This window comes from Aristolochia californica, unplaced genomic scaffold (assembly GCF_029961685.1).
Source record: "Aristolochia californica isolate CCGP_79_NKW_82.1479 unplaced genomic scaffold, dmAriCali1.0.hap1 SCAF_6, whole genome shotgun sequence".
NCBI classification, from domain to species: domain Eukaryota; kingdom Viridiplantae; phylum Streptophyta; class Magnoliopsida; order Piperales; family Aristolochiaceae; genus Aristolochia; species Aristolochia californica.
This window is the reverse complement of record NW_027182257.1, coordinates 670,448-685,926: the sequence shown is the minus strand read 5'-3', so window position 1 is coordinate 685,926 and position 15,479 is coordinate 670,448. Positions and strand designations below refer to the sequence as shown.

At 39.3% G+C, this 15,479-nt stretch overlaps 4 protein-coding genes across 5 annotated transcripts; 2 read left to right on the top strand and 2 right to left on the bottom strand.

Moving 5' to 3' along the window:
- Positions 1-493: 493 nt before the first annotated feature.
- LOC137934533 (cysteine and histidine-rich domain-containing protein RAR1) lies at positions 494-5,343 on the bottom strand. Of its 2 annotated transcripts, XM_068778936.1 has the most exons (6): positions 5,219-5,343; positions 4,285-4,400; positions 2,281-2,363; positions 1,447-1,595; positions 797-1,035; positions 494-701 (listed from the first exon to the last, which is right to left on the bottom strand). In XM_068778936.1, the coding sequence occupies exons 2-6, from the start codon at positions 4,381-4,383 to the stop codon at positions 606-608; spliced, it is 666 nt and encodes a 221-aa protein (XP_068635037.1). In that variant the 5' UTR covers positions 4,384-4,400; positions 5,219-5,343; the 3' UTR covers positions 494-605. The 2 variants fall into 2 exon arrangements, with proteins under 2 accessions (XP_068635037.1, XP_068635038.1); XM_068778937.1 differs by lacking the exons at positions 4,285-4,400; positions 5,219-5,343 and adding an exon at positions 2,494-2,610.
- Positions 5,344-5,542: 199 nt separating this feature from the next.
- LOC137934403 (gluconokinase) lies at positions 5,543-8,155 on the top strand. Its single transcript, XM_068778703.1, has 4 exons — positions 5,543-5,701; positions 5,846-5,888; positions 6,267-6,346; positions 7,686-8,155. Exons 1-4 carry the CDS (start codon positions 5,683-5,685, stop codon positions 8,075-8,077), a joined length of 534 nt encoding a protein of 177 aa, XP_068634804.1. The 5' UTR covers positions 5,543-5,682; the 3' UTR covers positions 8,078-8,155.
- A 1,010-nt stretch (positions 8,156-9,165) lies between these two features.
- On the top strand, positions 9,166-11,839 carry LOC137934402 (cell division cycle 20.2, cofactor of APC complex-like). The gene is made up of 5 exons (XM_068778702.1): positions 9,166-9,522; positions 9,643-9,930; positions 10,021-10,290; positions 10,505-11,323; positions 11,402-11,839. The coding sequence occupies exons 1-4, from the start codon at positions 9,418-9,420 to the stop codon at positions 11,228-11,230; spliced, it is 1,389 nt and encodes a 462-aa protein (XP_068634803.1). The 5' UTR covers positions 9,166-9,417; the 3' UTR covers positions 11,231-11,323; positions 11,402-11,839.
- A 663-nt stretch (positions 11,840-12,502) lies between these two features.
- On the bottom strand, positions 12,503-15,111 carry LOC137935082 (protein DESIGUAL 2). The gene is made up of 3 exons (XM_068779730.1): positions 14,891-15,111; positions 13,108-13,310; positions 12,503-13,003 (listed from the first exon to the last, which is right to left on the bottom strand). Exons 1-3 carry the CDS (start codon positions 14,984-14,986, stop codon positions 12,655-12,657), a joined length of 648 nt encoding a protein of 215 aa, XP_068635831.1. The 5' UTR covers positions 14,987-15,111; the 3' UTR covers positions 12,503-12,654.
- Positions 15,112-15,479: the final 368 nt, after the last annotated feature.

Here is a 15,479-nt window from a genome sequence, read left to right as displayed (position 1 = left end):
AGGCAACCTAGTCTTTGTCACATGATAGGCAGAGGAATGAGTTTTTCAATTTACAAAACTGGTCTAGGGTTTAAGGTTTAAGTTACTAGACTTATCTACTGTTTAGGGTTTAGAGTTTAGCATTTAAGTTACTAGACTGATCTAGGGGTTAGGGTTTAAGGTTTAAGTTGTAAGAATGGTCGGGTTTAAGCTCTAAGACTAGTTATTTCCAATGAGATAAAGAGTATTAAAGAAACTCATTTGGTCTCATTCATTCTTCGAATTTGACCATTATTATTTTCAAAAATAATTAATAAAAATAAGATAATGATCAAATTTTCTTTTTCAGTAACTATTTTTAGAAATAATAATAATTAATTTTTTTAATTTTTTTTTTTCTTTTCCATTGGTTCCAAACAGACCCTAATGGCCTGTAGCACTTTCATGCCCTGTTCTCAGGTTCTTCAGGAGAGAAAGAACCTATCACTCCTTACTGTCACATAAACCTTGAAACTGTGGATCCCAGATAACAGACAAATATGTCAAGTCAGAACTCAAAATACATTGTGCCCCATTTACGCAGATCATTCAAAAACAATGGGAGATACTCAATAAAACCCAAGATCTTACGAAACTGGATCCGCATTATGCCATCCCTTTGTGCATGGAGGAATGTTCATAAATTCGTCAAACTCTTTTACGTGGATATCACAGCACTTCCACTGCAACAGAAGCACACATGCATTGAGCTCACAAGTCCGGGAATGGAAATAGACGAAAGAGAGAAACATATGTAAGAGGAAAGCTCTGCACTTACCCCCCTCAATCTATCGTGGAAAACTGCAGGTCCTGGATGGTACTCGCAAGCTTCAGCGTGGTTATCCTTCTCTTTGAAGGTTTTGCCACATCCTTTGTTTCTGCAAGTCTGGGGTGCATTGAGGTCAATGACCCTCTTGGCGGATACAGTACTGCTTTTGTTCACATCTTCATTGCTCTTCTCAGGAGGTGTCACACAAGGCTTCAAGGTTTGGGCATTCATGGAGCTAGGCTGGGAATCTGAGAAGTTTCTGAAACCCCTCAAAATCTTGTATTCAATAGCATCATATTCTAAACAGAGTCAAGATAACATTGCAACATAATAATCTGAGAAATGATCCCACAATGATAAGAAATCATTGGAACGTAGTTTCTTTGTCAAGTTTCTCTGGGCACATAACATTCTTAGGAATTCTGTGATAAGAATATAACATCATACAGGTACTTAATGAAATACTCCAAACTTGTAGCATCATACTCAGTGGGATTTTTCTAGACATACAATAGGATTGGTATCAATACCCTGGCCATGATGTTGGTGTTTTACTATAACTGAATATGAAATGGTTAAATAAGCATAAACAGAAACAGATATAATGCTTAATTACTAAATACAAAATGGTTAGAATAAGCATAAAGAGGAGTAACTACCATGGTCAGAGCAAAAGAAGCCCTGCCTGCATCTTGAACAATCTATCTTTGGTACATCTGTCTTAGCCTTTGCAGCAACAGGAGGTGGTGTGGGCTTTTTTACTGCAGTGGTCAATGGTTTCTCGGTGGTGTGCTTACCAACCTTACATCTTAAATGAACAAAAAAGAAGATTTGAGCCAGTCAGTGATACTTACAGCCCAAAAGTTCATTTTGAAAACTCTTAAGCACTCACAGTCATGATGAACTGAAGAGTGAATTTGTTATGCTAGAGAACTGTGACCAGTATATGTATCTCTCATGCAAGAGCCTATTTGAATGTCAGCAATTCTAAAGAATGAAAGTTTCAGGAGAGTATATTATATCTATATTTATAATCATGATTTACATCACCTCCATATTTAAAAAGTTCTCTTCTTTCTATAAAAATAAATCCTTCATCACAGATTTGCAGAAATAATTTTATTTCAGCGAGCACTTCGTAATGGATCGTTTTTATGTGAAACCTAAACTAGAAGTTGATTTGCCAGTAGTTTTTTACACATAATTATTTTATCCCCTTATCATATTTGACCTTTTTTCTCCTCCTTTTCTAGAACTCCCTATTGAATTCATAAAGCTAGTTGTCTTCAGAAAAACAGCTCCTTGCCTTTAAATGACTTTTTTTTCTATAACTGAGAATAACTCCCTAAAGTCAAATGTAAAAGGATCAGACTCCATAGTAAGAGAAAATTTATTTAAAAATTGCAATAAGTTTCCTTACGCAAACATCTAACATATGTCACACATATTTCTCCATCATATGACGAAAGAAAGGGAAGACAAGAAGGGCAAACCCTGGAAGTGTTAGAAATAGGCTGAAATCATGATTTCTCTGCTTGCAGCAGCTCCACTCTTTCATACCATCATGAAATATTGGCTGAACAAGAAACGGCAGATACTTCCATCAACATTCTTAGTCTAATTGAACATGCTATATGAAGGGTTCAGGTAAGATAAAAGTATAAAACAGACAAAAAAATGAAAGCAAGTGCAAAATTTCAACTTACACCCTGAAGAGTTGAAGTTGTCCAGCCAATAACGATATGCCCGACATGAAAAGATAAAATCAAAGTGAAAGAGTGTTACATCAGAACACAACACTGAGAAATTTTACATCCAATAGGGGAGAGAGAGAGAGAGAGAGAGAGAGAGAGAGAGAGAGAGAGAGAGAGAGAGAGAGACGAGGACCTCTATTTTTGTATGAAAAACAATATGAGCACTGAAAAAGAATTTCTTTTGAGAAACTAACAATGCACAGACAATTTGGTAGGTCGAAACAAACAAGAGTAAGAATATTGATTCAACTCCTTCACTTATTTAGATTCATACTATGAATACTGAAGAAGAATTATCTCTTCTGCAACTAACAAGGTACAAAATAACTTGGTACACCCAACTGTGGCATGAGGAATCTGTCAGTCACCTGCTCTTATACTGCCCCTTTGCCCAGCTTGTGTGGGCATTCTTCTTGGCCAAGTATAATCTTCAAGGAGCCTTTCCAATCTCGTTTAGTAACTCCTCCAGCAAATGATCAGCCTTCAACTTGTCCTCATGGGCAGTCTGTTGTGGAAAACTTGTCTGGCCTGCATTCCCTGGTCCCACTGGAATGAAAGGAATGAGGCATTTCAGCAGGAAATCCAGCTCACTGCAAGCCTCAATTGAGAAGATCAACCAACAAGTAGTGCTATGGGCTCACTCCCTACCAAACTTCCAAGAGATAGCTAGCAACCTCCTTCACAGCAACTGGTAGCTTTTGTAGTCAGCATGGTTGCTCCAATCCCACCCCCCACCAGCTGGGTAGGATCAAGTTGAATTTTGATGGATGCTCGAGGGGTAATCCTGGCCCCTCAGGTGTGGGTGGCATTTTCAGCTACTTGAGTAGATACGCTCTCCTCTCCTTTGTTGGGCCTCTTGGCCTCCTGGATTCCAATTCCGCTGAGCTTAAAGCTGTGCTGCAAGGTCCGAAGCTCTACTATGAGCACTTCATAGCCCTCATAGAGATCAAAGACTACTCTCAGTCCATAATTTGCTGGTGCAAAAAGACTAAGAAGCCTCATTGGAAGCACTGGGAAGTATTTTATGAAATTTGTCTCCTTGCTTCTAATTCTATTTGTAGCTGGTCTCATATTTTCAGGACTGCCAATGCGTGTACTGACTCTCTGGCTAAAGAGGGGGTTGACCTCCTATCTCTCATTGTAAGGGTCAACGCCCCCCTCCCCCTCTTAGCTTTTTTAAATTGTTTCCTTTGTGGCCCTACTCCCTAATGATGTTCAGCCCCCCACACCCCCCCAAAAAAAAAAAATCTGGTTCTGAGGTCCTTCAACTCTACTGAAATGACAAATTGTTTGCAACAACAACATAAATAATGAAAAACTAACTGGTACCTTCCATTTGCCCATCAACATTTATGGCATGTTGGTTTCCCAAACTAATGTGGTCAACTAAGGTACAAGGCCTCTCAAATTCTTTGGGGATCTTTGAATAATATTTCAGTGAAAAACTGGCACGGTTGCTAGCAGCAAACTTTATAAAAAACTGTCTCTAGGCATGCCCCATCAAGATTAATAGCCAACAAAACTAAAAGTGTGGAATGAACTTAGAACCACGTTCCAAAAAGCTCCTCAATCTAATGTAGCAGCATGCATGCTAAAACTCATAACTTGTACACGAGAATATCAGACAAGTTCCCTCAAAAATTAAAACTCAGATGTCATCGTAGCAGGAAATAAATTTACTTTGCCCTTAATTTACAGAAGGAACATACATGCAAAAGCTGATAAGTTAATGGAAGTCCTTACAGCATCATGGTATCTGCAAGAATCTTCAGGATTGTCATCCTCTGTGAACATGGCTTCACATCCAATTCGTTGGCAGCGAAGCTTTGTGCCCTTCTCCATTGTTAACTTTCCTCTAGCTGAAGATCATGTTATATAAGCTCAAGTTCACGGATACCATAGGCAAAAGAGAGTAATAAGAATTCATAGAAACTAGAGAAGGGCACAGAGTTACGAGTTTACACGACATGTCCAATATAACACCAGCTAAATAGGAACAAACACAGAACTTGTGAATGCCTGAATATTTGGAAATCCAAGGTATAGATACGATCCATGATTTCAAAAGAACAAGCTGGCAACTCCAAAAATTGGTGGACAAAAGTCACAGAACATTCTAAAAAATATACAAAAGCTAATTCTGGATTTCAAGTTCTTCCCAAACCACACAATATGTTCATTATAATGTCGGAACCTAGAAAAAGTAATACAGGAAAATAAACACACTCAACACAAGGAAATACTTCCAAACAAGTCAATCAGCTAACGAAAACCTCCTAACTTGATAATCTAAAGAAACTTGATCCTTGACCTAAACATCAATTGCACATCGGCTTTAAACTGCATCCTCAATCATACAAGTAGAATTTGTTCAAAAATAAATAAAACAAGCATACTCTGCTCAAAAGCATTTGCAGCTCAAAAACAGTGCATATATCAGTCTATAAACTTCAGCAGAAACTGACACACTAGCAGCCGGTATCCCGCATCATCGACAAAAATTCAATATGCACGAAAAACCCAATCTATAAACACAGGAATCAAATTAAAATAAGCAAAATACAAGACCCATAGTCATGCAATGGGGAAGAGACAAACGAACAAGAAATTAAACGAAACAAAAAAAAAAAAAAAAAAGAGTTTTTCCTAGCCTGATCCTGGTAAAATTCCGGTGCACCTGATAGGTAATTTCTTCTTCGATAACCGACGTCGTAGGAGAACTTCAAGAGCGTGGATGCTCGGAAAACGATTCCTGGCCTTCTCTAGAGGAAGCTGCACACCAGGTGGTCCAGGGTAAGGCCAAACGGACCAAACCGGTAAAATACGAAAACTCAACTCGGTCTCGCTGATAAAACAAAATCAACCGCGGACGACTCTGGGGCTGGCTTCGTAATTTCATGCACTCTCTGTGCCAAACGCGCTGGTCAACGTCTGACCATCTGCAATTCGATCAAGCTTTAAGCTTTCACCGGCTAGCTACGATGGCACGAGCGCTGACGAGGCGGAGCATTCCCCCACTCCCCCTTGCAAATACCTCTTGCCTAAAGAGTCTCAGTAGCCGCCCCGGGTTCTGCAAAGATCCGTCCATCGTTCAATTCATCAAGTCCAGGAAGCTCGTATCGGCTTTTGAACGGAAAATTCATGACTTCTTATCGGAAAGGTTGTATGTTTCTATTCTTCTGTTCGTGTGATAAATGTTCTTTTAGACTGGAGGAGTTTCTGTTTTGACTGGGACTACTGCTATAGGTTGAAGCTCCTTTTCTCATTTCTGAATTTTAATTTGCGGATTGTTGTGAATTATCAGGATCAGCTATCGTCATCATGGGTGTTAGCGGCTCTGGGAAATCGTAAGGCCTAGTTACTTGAATTAGCATTTTGGAAATTGGTATTCTCAATTTCTTTCTTAGGTTCATACCTGCTCCGGGTGGCGAATCTTCTTTCTGTGCATTTATTTTAAACTCCATTGTTTGGTAAGGACCGGTTTGCAGGATTTGGCTTTGGAAATACCAGTCTGCAATTATATTTCTAGAAGTGCTCTAATTTTTAGTTTGAAAGCTGAATGAAAGAGGAGGATAGTTGGAACAAGACTGATGATGATGAAAATGATTATTTATGCCTCCAACAGGATTTTCTTAGCAAATATCTGCTATTTGTAGCATGTTGAGTCGGCATTGTTTAAGGTATTAGTAGTGGTTTACAAATCAGGAGTTATTTTGGTTAAACAGGACAATTGGTGGAATGCTTGCAGAAGTCTTGGCCTGCAGCTTTCTTGATGCTGATGACTACCATTCACAAGCAAATAAAGGTATTTATAAGTACATTATACCTGCACTTTTGAATGCAGCTTTTACGATTATGGCTTTAATTTTCTTCTTGGATTCTTGAACATTCTAGCAAATAATTTTTATTCCATTCCACTTTATACATTTCAATTGCTTTTATCTGGCATTTGCTTTTGTTCCTTCTTCCTTCCTCTCGTTTCTGAATGGTCTTTCTCTGAGTATACTGGAATGCTTCTCTAGTTCAGGTCTAGGCTTTTAATTTCAATGTTTTATGAGAACTCCAGAAGGAAGAATAACAAAAGATTGGTTCTTAAATGGTAATGAACTGCAGGCTTAGGCATCCAATCAATGCTTTGGTTCTAGAATTCAATTTTATGGTCTTGCAGGGGTCCAACATGGGTATGGGAATCAGAATGGGTAACCTATTTGGCATAGTTTGAGGACATGTTTTAGTATTCTATTAGCTTTGGAACTTTTGATATGTTGATTAGATACCTGATCTATGGTGTTGGAGTAGACTTTTCATCTAATTCAAATCCTAGAGAAGGGTGTGACCTATGTGTTGAAACTTAGGATTCCAAGATATATGATCAAAGTAGAAGAGGATCAAGGGTTGAGAAGAGGAAGAAGAATTGTCGAGAGAAAGTTTAGGAGGAGAAGATTAAGAGTGACAAATTTGGAGAAGGAGAAAAGAGGAAGAAGAATAGAGTTATGGACTTAGTCCAAAACCTCCCCCTCAAGCTCTATTTATAAATGATAAAAGTATAAATATTACAATTATACCCTTTACCCTAATAAGAGTGAATAAGAGACAAAAAACATGAACTAATTACATCAATGACACTCCAACATATTCATATCTTCCAACACTATGAAAGGGTCTACCTATTACCTGATGTTAAGAGTGGAAGTAATCACAAGGGTGAAAGGTTATGCGACCTGGAGTACAAGTCATCATAGAGCAGGCCACTGCAAATTCCAGCATGAAAATTTAGTGAATTGTTATGGTCTTATGGGACCCTGGGTACTCCGAGTCTTTGACATTTTGATAGTCTTTTTAGTTGTTGTGATGATTCTAATTCTTACTGAACTCCGAAGTTTACAATAAGAGTGGAAACATCTATTGCAAATCAGCTGAAGTTTGCATGGTTTTACTAAATGAACAGTGAAGTTCCAGATGGTGAGGCTTACTGGCTTGAATATTGATCAAAACAACCTTGCTAGAAGCTTTAAAAGGAATAATGCTACTGTGTAACAGGACGAACCACTACCAGTTCATTAAGCTAATTTCACGTTGACATGGTTATGACTTACTTGAGCCTGTATCTTGCAAAATGACTTGTAGCAACTCGTCTGCTGCAGAGAAAATGAGCAAAGGTATTCCCCTCTCAGAGGAAGACCGGATTCCATGGCTGGAAACACTGAGTGACACCATTCGAAGTTATTTGATTGTTGGCAAAACTGTTGTTCTCAGCTGTTCTGCATTGCAGAAGAAATACAGAGAGATACTTCGTGCCGGGGACGATGGCCAAGTCAAATTTGTTTGTCTACAGGCTCCGGTGGAAGTGATCGCTGCTCGGCTAGAAAGGAGGGCTAGAGCAGGGAACCATTTCATGCCCGCTACTCTCCTACAATCTCAGTTAGAGTTGCTTCAGATTGACACTGTAGAAGGAATTATTGTTGTTGATGCCACTCTCACTCCGCAGGTCATTGTAGATACTATAAAAGGTCGAATAATGATTTGTGTATCTTGAAATTTGCTTTTGAACTCGTACATTTGGATGATGTGGAGGTTGATCTAACCTTTGGACAAAGTGAGATTAATTTTCATCATAAAATGTATAAGTTTTAAGCAGGTAGATATAAAATAGAGCTAAAAATTAACCACTTGTAGAATGCGTTTCATTCAAGAAGGGAAAGAAATTGAGTGACTATCTTCAATTAATGTATATATCTAGTAATGTAAAAGGTACCATAGTGTCACGAAAAAGCTCGTAGTCTCTCGGCGTGCTTGAAGATAAATGACTTCTCATAGAAATAGGGAACTCTAAGCATGAATTTGAAGATGTTTACATCAAGTTCACAAAATCATAGAATAAACCTCTTTATCGCTTATTCAAACTCTAACCAATGAAAAATTATCACTTAAGCAATGTAAATCTCAAATTTATTCAAATTCAAATAAAATATTTTCTCACATGCTTAAAATCACTAAAAAATCCTATCCAAAATTTGAAGCCATCAACCAACCATCTGGATAAGCCAGCATGCATGGAACCGCCTGAGCTGCACGTTGTTGTATCATCAATGTAAACACTTAAAGAAAGAAACAAAATACTACTATTTTCTATACCATTTTTTTTTATCATTTTGGCATTTGTTATATGTTCCATCTAATTGAATAAAAATCAAATCCCAATAAAAATACTGGTATAAATAAGAAAAATAAGAACTAAACTTTTTATTTATTTATTTATTTATTAAAACTCTACTACTCAACTTGCACTTTTGTTCCATCCGATAATTAAAATTTTAAAATCTTCCACCCCTCCAATAAGAGGCAACAAACCCGGCTTAAACCTCAAAATGGCAACCCTAATTAGGGTTCCACCCCGGACCCGGACCCAAATGGGAAACTGCAACGGCCACTTGCAATTAAAATAAGATCAGGCGGCAAGGCAGCAAATCCAGCAGTGTCTAACGGCTAGTTTTTTCAAAATTTGCCAGAACCTCGAACCGTTTGCTTTTGTTTTTCTTCTCTTGGCAGGGATCTCGAAACCTTATTTCCTCTCTATAAAAGGACATCCGAGCTTCGACGTTCAACACACACAGCGCTCGAAAGAGGAAGGAGAAAAAACTCTTTTCTTTCCTCCAATCGTTCTCTCATCAAGCTCTCTGGGATATTTCTTCGTCTTCTGCGATCTGCGAAACTTGATTTCTATCTGAATCTGATATATTTGTGACAATTTTTTTGCTTCCCTAACGCGATTTTATAATCTTGAATATCTGAATCTGTTTCATTTTTGTGATTTTATTGCTGCCCTAACCCTCCGTTTTGCAGGAAATATTTCGTTTTTGCTGTTTGCTCTAACCCATGGATGCAGGATGTGCCTCTCCGTCACTCTCTTCTAACAAGACACAGTCTCGGCACCCTTTGCAGGAATACGTTGCCCCAAGACACTCATGTTCCCGTAAAACGGTAGGTGGTAATTTTTCATGAATTGTCTCTTCAGTCTTGTTTCTCGGCTTTCATGAAAATCCTCGCTGCCGAAGGTTATTGAATGTTCTAATGGGATTCGTCCGCTTCTCCTATCTGCAGGTGGGCGACAGATTTATCCCCGTCAGATCGGCAATGGATTTCGACATGGCTCGCTACTTGTTAAACGAATCAAGAAAGGAAAAAGAGAACACATCTGTGTCTTCTCCCTCCAAAGAAGCCTATCGGAAGCAACTCGCTGAAGCTCTGAACATGAACAGATCCCGTATCCTCGCTTTCAAGACCAAACCCCCAACCCCCGTGGAGAGTGTTTTCCAAGAAAGTTACTCGGACAACAATACTGCTGCTCACCAGGTCAAATCTGTAAAGTCCCGCAGATACATTCCACAGGTTGGGTTTCCCTTTCTGTTTTTTTGTAGTTTTCTTCAGTTTTTTCTCTAATCGTCAGATTCTGATGTGCATTCTTTGTTCTTCTTACAGACCGCGGAAAGGACACTCGATGCGCCAGAAATCGTAGACGATTACTATTTGAATTTGCTGGATTGGAGTAGCAGTAACGTTGTAGCCATAGCCCTAGGGAATACTGTCTACTTGTGGGATGCTTCGAGTGGGTGTACCTCGGAGCTCTTGACCATTGAAGATGACAATGGTCCTGTCACAAGTGTCAGTTGGGCTCCCGACGGCCGGCACATCGCCGTGGGATTGAACAATGCCGATGTTCAACTATGGGACTCGACTGCTAATAAACAGGTATTTCTTCCCATTTCCCGTGTTTTCTGTATTTCTACTCTGTTCACTGTAGCAATCATGTGCTTTCTTGCAAGTTTCCTATTTCCCCATAAAGTCTTTGTCCACAGCTGTTTCATGGTTCTGCTCCGTCCCCTGTTTTTCAATTCTACTCTACTGCTGGAGTTTTTTGTCTTCTGTGCTGCTGACTTTCTTGTTGATCATTTCGTTGTTACAGTTGAGAACGCTGCGAGGTGGGCATCGATCTCGTGTGGGTGCGCTTTCTTGGAACAATCACATTCTTTCCACGGGAGGGATGGATGGTTTGATAATCAACAACGATGTGAGAGTTAGATCCCACATCGTTGAGACATACAGAGGTCACCAGCAAGAGGTCTGCGGGCTAAAATGGTCTTCTTCAGGGCAACAGCTAGCTAGTGGAGGCAACGACAACCTCCTCTACATCTGGGACAGATCTGCTTCTTCTTCAAATTCCCCGATCCAGTGGCTGCACAGACTGGAGGACCACACGGCTGCCGTCAAGGCCCTCTCCTGGTGTCCATTTCAGAGCAATTTGCTCGCCTCCGGTGGTGGATCCGGAGACAGATGCATCAAGTTCTGGAATACCCACACTGGTGCGTGCTTGAATTCGGTGGATACGGGCTCGCAAGTCTGCTCTTTGCTGTGGAGCAAGAACGAGAGAGAGTTGCTGAGCTCTCATGGGTTTACCCAGAATCAACTCACCTTGTGGAAGTACCCCTCGATGGTTAAGATGGCTGAGCTCACAGGGCACACTTCGAGAGTTCTGTTCATGGCTCAGAGCCCAGATGGATGCACGGTGGCGTCTGCGGCAGGGGATGAGACTTTGAGATTCTGGAATGTGTTTGGAGCTCCACAAGTAGCGAAGCCTGCGACTAAAATCGCTAATGCAGGTCCATTTGCCAACTTGAGCCATATCAGATGATGAGTATGACGGGGATGGGTTCTGTTGTTTGTTTCTCCGCGGACATGGATGGGAATCAAGGCAAATCAACCTAGTCTTGAGACAGATGCAAAGGTACAAGAACGATTACCTTTCTCACGTAGTTTCAGATGCAAAGACAGATGAAGTTTTTTCTCCGTGATGAATTTGCAGGTGTAATAATGCCTGAAGAACGTGGAAAGCAAATCTAAGGAGGGTTTTTCTGCTAAAGCTCGAACTTACAATCCCTCTCCTTGTTTTCTTAACTTCTTTAGACTACTTGTCACTGCTGGAACCCTCTTTTATCTTGCTTTTAAACAGAGGTTTTTTTTTTTTTTTTTGTTTCTTGCTTCGTTCTGTTTCTTTCGTCGTTCCAGTACTCGTTTTCTTTCTGGATGATTTCTCGTGATGCAGAAGATTTTGTTTGGTGGAGGGAAGAGGGTATGCAGCAGTGACAAGTAGTAACCTGGCAATCTGGTCAGTTGGGAGTGGAAGGGACCATTCAATTCGCTTGTTGTGGTCACCATTCTGTAATTTGAAAAGCCTTTTTGTAAATCACTACTTGGTGCTGCTTTCTTACTAAATGAAACGAATTTTTATTCCGGCCTCCAATGGCCCGTGGATGTTTCCCCTGTCTATGGGGTTTACCACGTTAAATATTTGTGTCTTTCTCTCTCTAACGAAACAGGGCCAATTCTACTGCAATTTGTCCACGAACTTGAACTAGTTATTATTACGATCGGTTGGTGGTTCGCTGTCGTCAACATTTTTAAGCGTTCCAAAAACTACAAAAGGATCCATCTGATCTCCTCAATAATTCCAAGATTTACAAAAGGAGGATTTACAAAAGGAGCTCTCAAAGAAAGAGTTGGACAAAAAGATTTAATTGGATTTTTTAGAGACTAGTGTCGTTTCTTGAGTCATTCAAACCAAAAACTCCATTGAAGTTGTGCCCAAAAATGAAAAACAAAGTGTCCCGAAATGAAAAATATGGGAAAAACTAAAATAATTTAGCAATATTTTAAATAGTAAGAAAAATTAAATCAAGCACGTGTGACGGAGGCAATTAGACGAGAGAAAGAAGGGAACGGCAAAAAAAAAAAAAAAATTTGACGTGTGTCCCCAACGAAGGCTTCGCAATTTTGGGCCGAATCATATGATTCCATGAATTTTCCAGTGTGTTTTTCAGATGATTGGTGCATAGCTCGTGAGTGAACTTCATTGTTGACTAAAAAAAGGCACACACTGGATTTCAAGATCGTTTATGACCGTTCAGAAGCAAAATAGTAGCAAGAATATTTCATTTGTGAACATGTGATTCAAGAGTATTGCAACAAGGAGAATAAAAAGAAGGATGAAATACAAATACTATAAATATCCACACATCATGCATGGTTTGTCCAGTTTTTCCTTCCCATCAACATAGTTTATGAAAACTGTCGTCGGTTATATGTATCTTCAGGTACAAAAATGGGTTGTTGCTGAGTGGTCTGAGGTGGTGGGGGGAACTGAGGTTGTCCCAGTGCAATGCTTGCCTGGTTACTAGGAGGTGGTTGTGCCGCCCCCCAAGGCTCTTGACTGTTCTTATCGGACAATAATGTCAAATAGTAAATGATTCCTAGACAAACACTTGCCATGGATAGAATGGATCCCCCCGAAAAAACTCCAGCCTTCACAACAAAACAGTAGTTGCCAAAATACATCTGTTCCTCACCGTGTTGGTCGTTCAGGGCTGCACCAGTCAGCAGCAGGAGAAATGCTATTATGAATGTTACCCTGCATAAGAAGTGAATCAACATTGATACTGTCTGACAACACCGAGTAAGGATTATCGCTTATATGCAAAGATTCAAATGCAACTTGAGTATATATCAAATTACCAGGAGACTACAAATGAGACAAAGGCAATGGTCCAGTTGGTGCTTGAAGGATGTGGGTGTTTTTTACAGCAAATGCACCCAGCTGCAGTATTTATGATGATTTGAGCCATCAAAATTGCAAGTGCAGCAGCAAATCCCAGGCCTAGAGCCGGGCTTTGTGGGTACTTGCATGTTTCAGAGCTGGTCAATTGGACATCCGAAACCTAATATGAAAACATATCAAATTTTAGGACACAGGTTATAAAAGTAAACCATAGAACCGGCTGCACACCATCAACGTGACCCGAAATGATTGCATGAAACATACATTTCTTCTAACCAAAATAAAAGACCTTGATCAACTGCACAGAATATAAATACTAATCGAAGTTTCTAATTCCAGTATGTCAAGAGTACAAAACTGAATGACTAAGAGTACAAAGTATAACCCCGAGTTGAAAATCATGCTTAACTGCCCATTAGAACAAGATATGCAGCACCAGTATATGCATTATTAACCAGGCATAATGATCCTCACTGGTAATTTCGACATCAATAGCTACTGTTGGTCAGAGAGGAAAAAGAAAGAGATTAAAGTTAATGAAAAGATGCACATAATACACATTGACAGGCCAAAGATGAAAAGAACAACCAGATAAAGTAATCTTTTTTGATGATCTTCCAAAAAAAGTCCTCTTTTGAACACCCAAAAACACAGCAGATTCACATACTATTGATGTTCAAGAGCACGATTGTTTATTGCACAATCGTATAGACATATTGCAAATGATAGCACATCATGCATCCTGATTAACACAGCGACTAGCAAATATTATGATTGGAAACATCTATCCTCAGCTCGCAGATATAATTTTCATTAAAATAACAAGATTTTTTAACTGATGATCTTGCTCTTGAACACAGAACATCAGCAATTAATACAATATAATAAATGGGTTTGATAACTTCAAGCAAAGAAAATCAGGAATAACATATCAAACTCTTGCCGACTCTACTAAAATGTTTGGCCTAAATAATCTGACTGAATATACTTACAAGGTGCAGCTAAAATCAACTGAATATACTTGCAATTCACAAGAAGATGGTAATAACTAGTAACTAATATATGCACCTAAATCAACTGAATTCAAAGTAAGAAATCAACTAGAAAGATCATAAAATCAATTCAATCCTATGCCATCACTTTTTGACAGATGAGAATAGGAAAATTCTATTCGAAAGATCTTCTTATGCATGTCCATAGGAAAGAAGAGAGAAATACTAGTCCCAACTCAAAATAAAAACAAAATAAAATGTCAGATCGAATTTATATACGAAGGCAGAGGAGGAGTACTTATAGGCTCCTGGCATCAACAATTGTGAGGACTGGTCGCATTTCCATATTCAAATGTCATAATAAAATCTATTTTGAATAATAACTTTCTATTTTGAAGAATGTTCATCCCCATCCAAAAGTAATCCAATAGCTACCTACAGCATGACCAACTCTGTAAAGGGCAAACAGAGAAGAAGAAAAAAGGGCAAAAGCAAGAGCAAGCCATTTACAAGGGATATCTTCATTAAACTCTGCAAAATAGATTTTTGAAACAGCATTACCACATCCATCGACCAACAGAGAAAGAAGCTCTCTTCTGAATTCAAATACACCGTATAAGACAGCAAAACAGGACTTTGCAGGAACAACGATATGAGACAAAGAACTTATAAAAACATCAGCCAACAGACGAAGGAATATCATCCTACATACCAATAAAACCCAAAACTACAAAGCAGATATGTCTACCTTCACCCTTTTGGCCTCTGCAGCAAAACCCAGAGCAGCAGCAAGAATCCCAAGGAAACCCACAGAAATACAGACCAAAAGAACATTTCGCTCCATCCTCCCGGAAGAATGCCAAAAAGACTCGGTATTTTAAGTGATCTCTACAGAAAAAAGATCCACAAGCTAAATCTAATATCTCGGACTGTTCTGTACTAACTACTGATAAGGGGTAGAAGAAAGCAGCAAAAGGAAAGCACCGGGCAGAGTGCGAAAAGCAAACTCGAGAGTAAACCTGAAGATGCTTTCACGGTTTCACCAGCGGGCAATCAAGGTACACAGTGTCCATTTACAAATTCCCCCAACTGTTTATATATATTTACCAAAAGTTAAGCTTTGTTAAACCTGAATAATCGCATACTTGGGTCTTGGCTGTGACAACTGACAAGTGATCGTGGCAGCTGAGGATTACCCATTAATCCTATTTTCCATCCATGTTTATTTCTACCAAAATCCGGCGTGGAATATACCCTCTGAGGGACTCCATGACGGCGTCATTGATTTGGGATCTTCAGGATTTAGCTCTAGTTTAATAGGTTTTTTGGCAGTAATG

Bases quoted from the DNA above. Each gene is read 5' to 3' on its own strand.
- LOC137934533 (XM_068778936.1), bottom strand. From the start codon at position 4,383: ATGGAGAAGGGCACAAAGCTTCGCTGCCAACGAATTGGATGTGAAGCC. The intron at 1,596-2,280 runs GTTTGCCCTTCT...TGTTCATTTAAG, and splicing joins CTATTTCTAACACTTCCAGG to ATGTAAGGTTGGTAAGCACA. The intron at 1,036-1,446 runs GTAGTTACTCCT...GAAACTTCTCAG, and splicing joins CTTCTTTTGCTCTGACCATG to ATTCCCAGCCTAGCTCCATG.
- LOC137934403 (XM_068778703.1), top strand. The intron at 5,889-6,266 runs GTAAGGCCTAGT...TTGGTTAAACAG, and splicing joins GTTAGCGGCTCTGGGAAATC to GACAATTGGTGGAATGCTTG. The intron at 6,347-7,685 runs GTATTTATAAGT...CGTCTGCTGCAG, and splicing joins CCATTCACAAGCAAATAAAG to AGAAAATGAGCAAAGGTATT.
- LOC137934402 (XM_068778702.1), top strand. From the start codon at position 9,418: ATGGATGCAGGATGTGCCTCTCCGTCACTCTCTTCTAACAAGACACAG. The intron at 9,931-10,020 runs GTTGGGTTTCCC...TTCTTCTTACAG, and splicing joins CCCGCAGATACATTCCACAG to ACCGCGGAAAGGACACTCGA. The intron at 10,291-10,504 runs GTATTTCTTCCC...TCGTTGTTACAG, and splicing joins ACTCGACTGCTAATAAACAG to TTGAGAACGCTGCGAGGTGG.
- LOC137935082 (XM_068779730.1), bottom strand. From the start codon at position 14,986: ATGGAGCGAAATGTTCTTTTGGTCTGTATTTCTGTGGGTTTCCTTGGG. The intron at 13,311-14,890 runs GTAGACATATCT...TTTTCATATTAG, and splicing joins CAGAGGCCAAAAGGGTGAAG to GTTTCGGATGTCCAATTGAC. The intron at 13,004-13,107 runs GTAATTTGATAT...CTTCTTATGCAG, and splicing joins GTCTCATTTGTAGTCTCCTG to GGTAACATTCATAATAGCAT.